General features: G+C 34.8%; 1 protein-coding gene across 6 annotated transcripts in view; it reads right to left on the bottom strand.

Moving 5' to 3' along the window:
* DIAPH2 (diaphanous related formin 2) overlaps nucleotides 1-13,921 on the bottom strand; it is a 146,510-nt gene that overhangs the window by 85,858 nt on the left and 46,731 nt on the right. For all 6 annotated transcript variants that reach the window (XM_052672766.1, XM_052672768.1, XM_052672769.1 and 3 more), the window contains one exon: nucleotides 242-343. In XM_052672766.1, coding sequence (XP_052528726.1) covers nucleotides 242-343 — 102 coding nt within the window. The remainder of the gene's footprint in view (nucleotides 1-241; nucleotides 344-13,921) is intronic.

The raw sequence follows: 13,921 nt of genomic DNA, 5'->3' as shown, positions 1-13,921 counted from the left end.
CAATGTAATTCATTAACATTTAAGTCCACAACATTTTTTGTTACATTTAGGCTTTCCAAAGTTGTATAATGCATTTAAATCATACATGTAACAAAACTTTTCTGAGCTAAAAAGTTAAAAATCAATTCATAATGCATATTTTAAGAAAAATATTGTAGGCATAAACAAAGGAAGAAGACTTAAGAATAGCCACGTAGACAAGATAATTACATATTCAGCTGAAACATTTGACATCACTTACATAAGTTTTGTGAAGTTTTTCCATCCAAAACTCTTAATACTTTGTTCTTTTTCTTTGATTGTTCTGTTTTCTTTTCTTCTTGTTTTTCTACTGCCTTTTTAGCTGGGGAAAAAAAAAACAAACACAACAAAAAGGTATTTATTAAATATTACAATTCTTAAAAGACTAAGAGGAACTTAGCCAGAAAGCCATAATACTACATTTGTAATAATCAGCTCAAGGAAAAGTGAATCCTTTGCCTCGATGTACTGTAAAAATGCATAAAGAATCAAATAATATCAATTTATAAAATTAGAAGTTAAATAAATTTTTATACAACGCCATTTTTGTGCGCACTATCAAATTGTTGCTTATTTTAACCCACATGTTCTGCTATCTTAAGTTCCAGTTTATTGCGAACATCTTTAAAAATGCATCAAATAGGTATTACCTCAAAGCACATGAGTGCCCTCCATTGAAACAGAAATACCATTTGAAGATCTTCATTCAAAACCAGTAAGATAAAGTATTTGTTATTTATCGCACTATAAACCTGCAGAGGTAGGTTTTTACTAGTTGCTTTCTTGTCATTTTTAAAGAGCAAAACAAAACACAAAATAGAAACTTTGTATTCCATACTTAAAATTACACAGAAATCAACATGGTAAGAAAGTAACTAAAAGGTATGCTAGATTTTCTGCATAATTCAACACATTTCTGGGTTTATACCACTTGAATAATTAGTTGACCTTGGGCATTTTCATACCAGCATAAGCTAAACTAGACCAAGACAGTTCCCTCATCTCCAGCTATCTCTAAACAGCCTAAGGCAGAAAAAGCTAAAAAGAAAAGACAACTCTACAATAATGCACTGCTTGCTCTTCACTGCCCCCTGCTATTATTCTGCATGCACGTATATCAACAGTTTTTTCATAAAACCATGACAACGTATGACCAACTTGATTTATATTTGAACAAGAACAGAGCTACACAACAACTTTTTTTCAATCTCATAGGCAGACAATACTCAAAACTCCCACCAGCACCGATCTGTTAACTATAACATGCTACAGCTCAAAACCCTTAAGTGACCCTCCATAAATTAACCCAACACTTATCACTACTTTTTCCCTTGGTTAAACAAGAAAATAAAACTAGGTACTCAACAGCCAGTTGTGAAACTAGCAGCCACAATTAGAACACACAAGACCAAACCTTCAACAATTTTGCAATAAATAGCTACTCTTATGTGCTTCAGCCTGAAGGGCTGCAGTACAATCCCTATATAAATACTTGATATCTAGGTTTGATTAAAACTTTGTAATTTGGAAAAAAGATTAAAGATTAAATCTTTCCAAAGGAACTAATTGTTTCAAGCACGTGATCAAGAACTTGTATTTGCCTTTATACCAGGTCACAAAAAAGCAAGGAGAAATATCTAAATCAATGCTTACTCGACTGCAAAATCGCAACTCAGCATCAACACCAATCTTACCAACTTAAGAGTTACAAGAGACATAAAATTACTAGAAATTCTTCTAAGCAAAGAATGCAAATGAGATTGACTCATGCTGGGAAGTAGATTAAACACCTGAGTGCCAACAAAAGCCACACCTTTCCTGTTCCATCATAGTGGCTCTTTCTCCCTCTGATCATGTAGTCCATTTTAGCAGTGGCTTGACTGCAGCACAATCATGAATTATAGAATTCAGAAAAATAACTGAATGAAGTAATGCTACTTGATAAGTTTTAGAATCAAAATACTACTAATGGCCAATCTCTCAAATCTTTTCAAGAATCCCTTTCAACATAAGATCCAGCCAAAGGAAGAGCAGAATAAGAATTTTATAGCAGTTAATATAGGGTAGCTCAAAAAAGTAAAATTCAAAAAATATATAGAAGCTAAAACACCTGTTTTACTTCTAGAGACATTGTGATTTAGTGCACTGCTTATTTGTCAGAGCCCTTCCATAAAGGCAATGATTTGAATTTTCATTAAAATCAGCTTGTTTTCAAGACAACATCTTACAGACAGTACCCATAGATAATGACATTCACAAACCCAGCTTCCCATAACAAATTCAGTTACACTTCACAAAGAGGGTATAGTAGAGTGGAAACGCCGAAACTAAATACAATGGGGCAATGCAAGAAATAGGTCAGATTATCAACCATAATGCTATTCTGCCCCACAGGGAAAAATCCTTTAGAACTCAAATGGACTGTACCTGAAGCTTTACTCCACAGGCATCATCATCACTTAAAATCCCTGCTGAGATTGACAGTTGTCTCTGAGTACTCTGAAAAAGCTTGTCCATTTTTAAGCATGCTACCAGCTTTTTGCTACTTTAATGTCAAGCTTGATCCAACAGCCTTGCAAATTCAAGGCTCACCTCTTTTTCTTCCCAGAATAATCTAACAAAACTTCTGTCAGTGTTTGACTGCTTTAATCAGCCATGAAATGATAGCAGGTTTTTTTTACAGTTATTATTAACACTGCCCAGGTCCTTTAGCAGGCCACTATCTCCTCCACCTGTAAAAGAGTCTAGAAGCACAAGTATTTTGGCATCATGTGAAGGAGGCCTACACAACAGCACGGCAGAGAAGTTCTGTCAAGTAGTCCTTATGTCAGATCACAAACTAACAGTGCAAAGTATTTTTTATTTTTTATTTTTTTTAAATACCCTGCTCTACATCTCTATTTCATCTTGAGTTTAATTCCTTTTCACAGATATTTACACAGGTAAACATGCTGACTTCTCTGTAACTGCACACACAACTGGGTACACATACACGTGTGGACTTCAGTTTTGTCTCCAAGAAAGAAAATGATGGTTGCGTACAAAATCAACTCTCCCTTCAGACTGGAAGAAGGAAGATTATTATTTTTCTTTTAAATTAACATTAACAATCAATCATAGAGGTGGCAAACACCTACTAATGCACAGTTATTTCACACTGGTTTTGGTTGGTTTTATTTTACCATCTATCTGAAGCCAAGAGGAAAGAGAAAGGGAAAGAGAGCCAATACAATCAAGCAGAAGGAAGTAAGGTAATTTAAACATGGGCAGATGTCTCCTTGAAGAAAATATAGATCTAAATTCTCATGTTATATAAACTGCATTGTTTTTTTACATTCAGAATTCAGTTCTATTGTGTTGTTAAAAACAAATTTGTTTATCAGCATTAGAGGGAAAAAGCTGATGCAACATGCTGAAAGGGGTTGTTTTCTGTTGCTCTTGTATTATGCAATCAACCCACATGCACCTGAAGTGCGTATCTTTGGTGATAACTTCAGCTGGGAACTAGTATAATCCCACAAAAAAGGCACTACTTGTCTCACTGTTGATTTGAGACAGTCCTTTTCAGTTTCAGATGCTCATGTGGGGTCTAAGCAAAAAAAGTGACACTAAACAGTGTTATATAAATCCAAAATACTTTTACCATGACTAACGATAACCATAGCAAAGAATGCACACAAATATGTTGAAATACTTCAGAGACTTAATTAAAAAAAAATAAAAAAAACCTACCACTAGTACTTCTTTCTTCTGTACCAAAAAAGCAAGCACATATGGCTCCAAAATTATTGTTCTACACCTGTTCATTAATTTAGCTACTGAATGCCATTTACATGATGACAAATTTTTAGAAACAGATAAAATTTTACTTAATGATTCTAGAGCTGTTAAATCATTTGCTTCCACATTCAAGTTCAGTTTGTGTTAACCTCTACTTTTTTTTAATTATTTATTGCTTAGCTTCACAGTAAAAATCTTTATTCATGAATATAGTTAGGATCAAGAGTAAAGGATTAAATGGAATTAGTGTTTACCATTTTATTGTCATGCTGTATCTTCTTAGTCTATAATTTTGCATTTTCATTATCAGAACAATCACTTTTGAAATAAAAAAAATAGTATTCTGAATAGAAGCATATACTAAAAAAAAAAAAAAAAAGGGGGGAGGGAGTGGTAAGAACAGAGATGTAGGTGATGTAAGTGAACTTCAGTCTGTCAGAACCTGAGCTTTAATTTTCTCTATTTTCTCTTAAATCTTTCCTCACCGTGAACAAAAGCCCATTTATTGTCATGGGAAATGAAAGACTAAGTTCATCTTATTTCCATCTGGTAGATGGCTTACCAGCTGCATTTAGCGGTATTAGACAGCAAAGGTAAATACACAAAAGAAATTATTTCTTACTTTTTTTTTACCAGAAAAAGAAAGCAAAGCTAACAGGTGCAAGAATATTGGGAAAAATTAACTGCCAGAACAGTTTTTAAAGGCTATATCTTTCTCTCTCTTCTCTCTCTATACACACACACACAGAATGAAAGATATACATAGATACATAAAATATATGGAGATATATATAAAATACAGGAGTGTCTTGAACAACTGAAGTTACTAATTGCACTGAGATATTAGTCTGGAAAAATAAAATCCCACGAGACAATGTGAAAGAAAATCATAATAACGAGCTAAGAACACCAAGTAAACAGGTATTCAATATTTTTTGAAAGCCACAGAAAGGTAAGTGAATTTTACTTCTTTGAATTTTGACTAAATTGATGACTTTGCTAAACTATACATAAGTTTTTATTTTCAACATATTACCAAAGATGTGTTCTTTGCAGAGGTACTCAGCAACAGAAATAAACTAGCCTAAAATAGTTCCATTCAGAGGGACCTTCAGGGTCCCTCAAGATCAAGAGCTAAAAGTGAAAGCATATTATTAAAGGCATTATCCAAACACATTTTGAACTCCAGCAGGCATGGGGCACCAAACATTTCCTTAGGAAGCCTGCTCAGGTGTTTGACCACCCTCATGGAGAAGACATTTTTCTTAAATGTTCTGAACTCTCTCTGGCACAACCCTGTGCACTCCTGCACATCCTGTTATCAGTTCCCAGGAAAAAGAGATTAGTACCTTCCTGCAAGCTTCCTCAAGAAGTTGCAGAGAGCCACAAAGCCTGCTCTTAGCCTCTATTCCTCCAAACTACAACCCCCGTCCTCATAGGACATGCCTTCCAATTCTTTAGTTAATTTTGCTACCATCCTCTGGATCCTTTCAAGGACCTTAACATCCATCTACATTGTGAAATCCAGAACTGCACACAATATTCAGAGCGTTGTAAACATGGTGGGACAATCTCCTCTTTTGACCAGCTGGCTGTGCTGTGTTTAATGTAGTACCCAAAACAGTTTGCTTTCCTGAATGTCAGGTCTCACTGCTGGCACTTGTTGAGCCTGCTGTCAACAAAATCAAAGCAGATAAAAGTCAAAGAAAGGCAGAGAGAAAGGGAAGTTGTACATAATGTTATCTCAAACTTGCACTTATTCTCTCCCCCTGCTGATATACCGACAAAAAATCCCTCAATTTTCTCACCACACAATTTCTTCAATCAAACTGAAGCACAGCAAGTTCCTGAGGCCTGGTTAGCACAGCTGGCTCAGCCTGTGAACCTGCAACAACCACCTGTTTCAAGTTAAGTAGACAAAATACGTCCAAGCTTTTGTTCCAGAAAACAGAAGGAACTCTGAAAAGTTTGTGTGTTCAAGGAAACAAAACTAGATCATAAGTGCATGTGTCTAGAATGAGTGAGAGCTTGGACAACCACAGAGGCAAATCAGAAAACAACAGTGCAGATTTAAGAGAGCAGTCATCAAGGCGATAATCTTCTTCAATCCTGTAACTGATGGAACTTAAGAGTATTTCATGGCTCCCACATGAGAGACTCTGGGAAATGCCAGGGCCCTGCCTTTATATAATGCTTGGCATAGCTGAAACCACAACTCTTCTCCTGTACTGCATCACCTCTCCTGCAGGATGCGTTAAGTAGAATGTCACACATTTATACGTGTAAATTGCATTTACTGTGATTAAAGCAGTTTGGTGTCCAAACATATTTGGTTCCAACATGGTCATTCAGACTGAAAATGTGACAAACCACAAACTACTTTCCTTTACATCCAGAGATGAATGCAAAAGCATTAACAGATGCTGGCCACACCCTCTTGTCAATCAGATCAGCAGCTGTGTGGTTTCATGTTTATTCCCAATGCCACCTGGCATTTTCCAGTTCACCTAAAATCACTCAGTTATCAATTCCTCAAGTGAAATTAATTAAGCACTCCTGCTGTCACTCTGTCCTTTCTGCAATCAGAATAATCAAATAGCTAATGCAGCATTAAAAAAGAAACAAAACAGTAAACAATTTTATTACAAATAAAGCAAGCAATTGATCTGAAAGTAGTTCTTAGTTTGAGATCGTGAGATTAAAAAACAGCAGGAGAAAAAACACGGAACATCTCTTGACATCTCATATAGTTTTTGCCTAATTAATGTAATCAAGCTGGAGGAAGTGACATCAACCTAACGTGTTCTGCTCCAAGGAAGAAAAAAATTCCTGACTTAGTTTTATAAATAAGCTCTGTTAATAAACAGCAAGGGTACTGTATTCTTATTTACTCTTCTAGAGCAAGTGGCTGCTACTGTATTTCTCCATCTCTTTTAAGAAATATATTTAATATTTTTGTTCTATTAACATTGCCCTAAAATGGTTGCAAATAGCCTAATTTTCAGCTGCCATTTGACAAACTGCATCAGTAACTCATGCAGTTAAGCTGCATAGTTAAAGCATACTTTAATAAACATTCTGTACTAGAGTTGCTTCCAGCTTTCTATCAGTACATGCCTGGAGGACTGAGCAAATAGCAACAATTAAGCAAACACAAATGGTCACAGAAATACATGCAAGTATTCATCCTGAGCATTAGAAATCAAACAGCAGGCAAACTGATTGAACTGAAAATATCCTCGGTGGGCTTACTTAACTGTGTTGTACCATGTGTTGTAGGAAGCTGAAATAAAAGCTAGCAGCCTTTTCCATTAACTCTTTTATCACGTTCTCTCCATGGATATTTTCATGGCACAAAGCCCCAGAATTGTCCACTCCATTTCTCCCTTTGCCACTGCCCATATTTCAATATCTACAACACAAAAGACATCTTTTTCTAAGAGGAGACATTTATCCTTGGTGCATGTTGCCAGTCACAAGATCAGCCAATGCATTTATATGCATTTATATATATATATATATATATATATATGCACTTATAGCAGTATCATGGCAAGTTTTTACCTGAGTCAGAGAAAACATCTGTCCAAAGAACTAAAACGCAGCCTACAATGACAGCTTTAATTTAGATAGTCATGTCTCAGTTTGTTTCTCCTCCTCTTAGATATCAGGTCATCATCACTACAGAACCACTGGATATGATATTAAAATCAAAGTAAAATTAAATGAACTATCACATTTCATCAAGATTTTCATAAACTGAAAATCTTGCAGTTATTATTAAAAACAAAAATATTTAAATGGAAAGTTTAGCTATTGTTCCTCTTAGCCAGGTTCATAAAAAGCATGTTTTTCCCAAGAAACTGATTCAGATTTCACATCCCAAACAACTTTTAGAAAAAATGAAGTTAAAAATCCAAAGATCCGAAAATCTTATTAAATAACCAGGTTAGATAATGGTGTTTAAATGCACTGAGTAAAGCTTTACAATAAGTAGGTGTTTTTTTCCCCTCACTCTATTATTTGACCTATGAATTTCCTGACTATTTAAATGCTAGCAATCTTATGTTTCCAAATGCATATTTCAAATATCATCTCCCTTTGAAAAAAAAAAAAAAAACAAAACAACAACTTCTCTCTTATCAGGTTTTAAAACAAATTCACATGGAAAAACTGTTTCCTTGTATGTATTTAAATCTCCAACCCTTACATCTGCTTATCATTTTCAAGATTTTCTGTAGTCTGTAGTTTAAGTATAACATGGCATGACCTGGTTAGAGTCTGACCCAAGTAGTGAACTACAGGGCATTACCTTTCTGTTGACTGAGTGCTTGAGAAATATGGGAACTTTGATTTAATGATTCCTAAGAACTTTAAACTCCCACTAATTTCAAGTGGAAAAGGAAAAAAAAATTACTATGCCTGAGAAAAATAGTTATCAATATTAATAAAACTGGTAATTAGGTGAAATTTATTGCTGTATTAACGATTAATAGAAAAACCTTAAAAGGGATACTTTCACAGCTATCAGATCCAAAGACTACATTCACAGGGGAAAGATCATATTAGAACCATAGAATTGCTCAGGTTGGAAAAACCTTACAGACCATCAAGTCCAACTGCAATCTAAGCCATACTGCCCTAACCCTAACAACCCCTCCTCTCTAAATCATGTCCCTGAGCAGGGACATATTAAAAACAACTGGGGAGATATCTTCCTTAAGAACTGAACATTGTGTATTGGCATACATATTCAGTCTCTTCCAAGAGCTCCTTAACATACACTAATACCCCTCTGGGCATGCACTGTTGCATCTAAGGTGGTCGTACAACCTCTTCCTTTCTCCCTATTTTTCCATCATCAGCTTCATCAGAGATTTTTTGCTGATCTCTAGCTGATTTTCCCCAATTTGGCAAACATCCACTGCTTGCTGGGTCATGAGCAATTTCCAAAACAATACATGTGAAATCTGAGAACGCAGTCCTTGAACCTAGTGGATGCAAGATACAAGTAGGATACAAGTAGTTTATTATGACTCCAGTGCTTCTTGTGAATGAAGCAGAATCACTGAGAAACACAAAACTGAAATGAACGTCTTAGAAGTAGCACTCATTGATTCCTTTTGCTTAAACTTAAACTAAAATACTGATGCTCATCACTAAACCAGCCTACATCACCAACAAAATTAAGCCACTTACGCTGTAGCAGATCAAGATAGTCACATCACACCTGAGCACCAGTCCCCCAACCTTACCAACAGTCAGGCTTCTCTATTCTCCTGAACACATTTAAATCATATGCACTGAATCTGTACTTTATTCTAAATATAAAAGACACAATTTATGCTTTGCTTACTTTCATTTTAGCAACATAAAATGATTAAAAAGGCAACATTTTAACACAAATTATGAAAGTGTCTTAAGTGCAAAAGCAAAAAATGTTAGAAAGTCTCCAAATTCCCCCCACAAGAACTACAGTCCAGAACATTCCAGATACTTTCACACTGATTTATAAAAATTAGCCAGTTTATCATGTTTATATTCTGCTTTTAGAAAGTTCCTTTTTCTCCCACCTCTCCACACTGGGAAATATACTTTTATTAGTTCAAAAATAACTATACTCTTACTTTAAAACACTTAATTTCTTCAGATTCTGTAAGTGTTGTTTAATTTCATCTTTATATCTTTGAGGGATCATTGACAAGCCATTCAATAACTCAACAAAATTAACTTTTTATCTGCAATACTTATCTAGTATTTTAAATTTCTCAACGAATTTAGAATGTTAATAGCATGATTGCTCATTCAATGCTTTAGATAGATACATTTAAAAAAAAAAAAAAAAAAGCTATCTCCAAAGAACATTAATTCATTTAGATAATGGATCTATCTTAGTCTTTGTATACATAGCAGACATATTTCCAACGAAAGATGTTCTATTCAAAGCACCTCTTCATAATATTACAGCTTCAATAGCTAACAGTAAGACACAAGTTGTAATCTCAAAAGTAGGTGAGGACCTTTCGGGAGGTTGGTCACCAAAAAAGATCATCGATCAGTTTTGTTCGTAAAATTAACAGGCAGGTGTAGGAATAAAGTCTGGTTCTGATTGGCTGGCCTTTCAAAATATTTTAAAAGAATTGGTCCATGAACATCCAGCTTCATGGCTGAATCTCTGCTGAAGAACCAGTGCTACAGCTCTCAGCTCATTGCTGGTGAATATGCTTAGCTCATGGTGGTTACTATTTTGAAAAACAGTGTTTTGTAGCTAAAACTTCCCTCTAACAAATATTGTTATTGTGCTCTTCGCAGCTGTTGCAGTTTCTGTGGTAATAAATAGGAGGCATTACTTCCGGAGCAACCTATGTACTTGTACACTTGAAGAAAAGTTCCTTAACAGATAGTTTTTCCTTAAATGAGCTGTCCGTATTAACAACAGCATGGAAGTCTCACTAATCGTGTCCCAAGTAAGTAGCGTCAAATTACATATTATTTTTTTTTCCTACTACCTGACTTCATTTCCTATGTAAAAAATGCAATTGAAATGAAAAACAATCGTAAATAGTATCTTATTCTTTTTGCTATTTTGACATTAGAGTAGGCATTCTTTCAAGTCTATTTTTTTTCTTACTGATTCATACAGAATAAATTTCATTCCATTCCAGGAATACATATTGTTTTTTATTTGGGAACAAACACTTTAAAGATTCTTTTTTCAGTTCAACTTCTGATTTTTTTTTTCTTCGAACTCACCGAAAAAAAAAAAAAAAAATACTCCGTAAGAGCATTATAGATGAAGACTACTTCATGAATGTATTCATATTTCATGTTAATTAGTCCTTGTACACAATCCCTTTCCCTGGTGTGCTCAGTACATGTGTCTCTGTCCTCAACTACTCATTAAACGTGCTATAGTTCATTTGAGCACTGCGTCATTGAGATTGAAATAGACATTTCAGAACACATAACCTGCCTATCTTCCTCTGCAGTACTTTATAAAACCACTACAAACAGAGGCTTTATTTCCCTCAGAAAAACAAGACATATGGCAATATGTTCTACATACATACTAGCTGAGTCACCATACAGAATTTGGAATTGGAACTGGAATTCCAAATGTCTTGAATATATGTTTGTCAGTAACATACACTTATCTGCATAGTAAAACCAACTGTTCTCTAATGGGTACTTCTGAGATAATAAATGTAGGAAAAATACAAAACAACAACATGCATTTCAGTGTTTCCTCCCTTTTCTCTTGACATTTTCTTTTTCATAGTCAAAATTGACTCTTCTCCTCCACCTCTCCTCCGTACTTCCACTTTTACTTCCTGAGCACCTTGGTCTGACACATTAATACATAAGTTCTGAATGTTGCCACCCAAATATTAAGATAGCACAAATATTAAGATAGCACAAGTAAAACAACACTGCCACTACATTATTAAAAATGAGATTTTCTTTTTTTTTAGGTCTCATTTTGGCTCATTTGGCTATTTCTACACAAATATTTGTCTTCCAAAATTCAAACACCAAAAACATTGCTGCACAAATACACCATAGCACCCACACCAAGGGCTTTCTGAAAAAATCAGCTCTCATTCCAAAAATCAGATTTTCATGAAGAAAATACAGAAGGGAGATCATTAGGTTGTTACACATTTACAATTACCAAGCGATTTCCAAACATTACTGGATGTGTACCAATAAATGCCTAAAATTATTCAAGCAGTATAGCTGTATTTTACACAAAAGGATTCAGATTAAAAAAATTGTTATGCACCAGAAAAGAAAGCAGCCCTCCATGAATTCTACTGCTGAATCTTTGAGAAAACTGATTTCAACTTGTAGTAACAGCTAAGCAGCAGTTCAGTTCTTCACTACTGTATTAAAACTCTTCAAAACCAGCTTTTGTTCCACAAGTTCTACAACCAAAAGATGGCCTTATAGCAAGCACATGTGTACAAGAAGTCCTCTACAATCTGAATTCCGTTTTACCTGCAACATCAAATCTGAATGACTGAAGTTGGCAAACATTTCGTCCTAATTGGAAACATTCATTTGCTGTGGACACTTCGTTGCACTCCTCTCATTTTATTAAGAGAGGCATCCCTTCAACAAGAGTGGAAAGCTGTTCAGGAGCACCATTTGCATAGTGACTTCCTTGTTCTAAAGAATTTACATGTGCTAAAATACAATACAAGAGTCTTAGGCAGCCTCATCTATGATTTTCCTGAACAATACCCAGCTGCACTACAACTACATGCATCATTCTTGTGCCAATTTAAAAACCACAGTTCTCTGCTCAAATATCAAATTTCATTTATAAAACAAATACCTATTAGACAGTAAACATAAGCAGTTACATTTTAGTACCTAATGCAAAACTGAACCTCTTATACATAGAACACTCAGGTTTGTTTAGTTCTATTTTGCTTTGTGCTTTTTTTCTTTTTTCTTTCCTCTGCTCATCCTTCTTCCTCATAATATTTTAAGAAAAGACTGATTATCATTAGCTGGTATAAAGTGCTTAATGCAGTTTAAAGGCAGAAAAACTTATTTCATTGTTATTAAAAGCCAATCTTTTTTTCCTTGAGAAACATTCTTACACAATTACTTTTAAAATCATTTAAGAATGAACCCCCTCCTCACAAATAAAACCCCCCAAAAATGCATTTTTATATAAATCTGTATCAAATAACAATTGCAGACATCAGTTTAGCTAAACAAAAGAAACTTCTTCCATTTTCTAATTTGAAAATACTAAAGGGATAAGACACTGAAAAGAAAGAAAGGATGGCAAGCTACCATTCTGCTTTTACTTCTTCATAATACTTAAATTTATTGTTGTTGAAAAATAAATCAAATACATTCAAAGATGAACACAAATCAGAGTAATGCTATATGAAGCTCAGATATTAATCTGTTGACATAATCAAACAGTCTAACTACATTAAGTTTGTGTTAGACACAGAAGCACTGGGTCACCTACACACAAAGCATTATTTTCTTCTTCTATTTTCCTTCTTACCCTCACATTTTCAGAAATCTGAATTCAAAGAGGAGAGGAATGAATAAGACATGTTGAATTAAGCTGTAGACCAAGGGAGCCACCTGCAGTTTGGAATTCAGAAACAAATTCACTAGGTAGGAGTTAAATTCTTTTTTCTTTTTATTTCACCAAGAGTGCATATAGTTGACCTAGCACAACATATGTTCTATATTTATTTATTTATATTTATATATTTAATTCTGTTTTCTTTACTGAATTGAGACTAGCACTCTCACAACTACAAATAGAGAACTGTACTAAAGGAATTTTGGACAAAACTTAACTTTTACAAGCTCTAAGTGAGTTAAGTTAATTTGATCTGGGTTTCTTAACATACAGAGGTCTCTATAAAAGTAATGCCTCCTATTTATCTCCACGGAAACTTCCATAGATACAAAGAGCTCAATAACAATATTTGATTGAGCAAATCCTCATCTACTAAATGCTTTTTCAATACAGTCACCACAATGGGCTATGGACTTTCACCAGCAATGGGTAAGAGCCTGCATACCGAGTTCATGCAAATCTGTACCAGCAGAAGTGATTCATTGTTGCTGTCTCCACTGCTGAAAGGCACTACCCACCGTATCACAGTGCTCACAGTCACTGTTTGGCCTTCATCAACTTTCAGCAAGTCAGTGAATGTCATTGGGTGTCATTTTTTCCACGCAAAGGAATTCAACGACACATCTTCACTTCATACATACTTCTGCGTTAGAAGCCATTTTGTCTAGACTGCCCCTCTGCTGAATGAAAACTTAAAATTTGCTTTTATTACATGCAATCTGTGATTTCAGCACAAGTGACTGACGCTAAAACATTAATCCTGATGAAAGAATGAACACTATCTGCTTTGGAAAACTAAGTGGTAATAGAGAGGATGGAGAAATAAAAGAATTTGTCATCCATACCTATCTACAAAAAGAGCAAAAGGTAGGGAAAAAGATGACAGTGCTGCCTACAGGTTTCCTGTGAAACCAGTCTGTCTTCCTTTTTTCCCCTCCCTCTCCTCACTATCTGATAGATGCATAAAAAGGAAAAGAACATAAGTTACTACAGAAATAAAAA

This window comes from Tympanuchus pallidicinctus, unplaced genomic scaffold (genome assembly GCF_026119805.1).
Source record: "Tympanuchus pallidicinctus isolate F22 unplaced genomic scaffold, pur_lepc_1.0 scaffold13, whole genome shotgun sequence".
NCBI lineage: Eukaryota > Metazoa > Chordata > Aves > Galliformes > Phasianidae > Tympanuchus > Tympanuchus pallidicinctus.
Note: the sequence above shows the minus strand (reverse complement) of the source record. Positions and strands in the feature narration are given on the sequence as shown.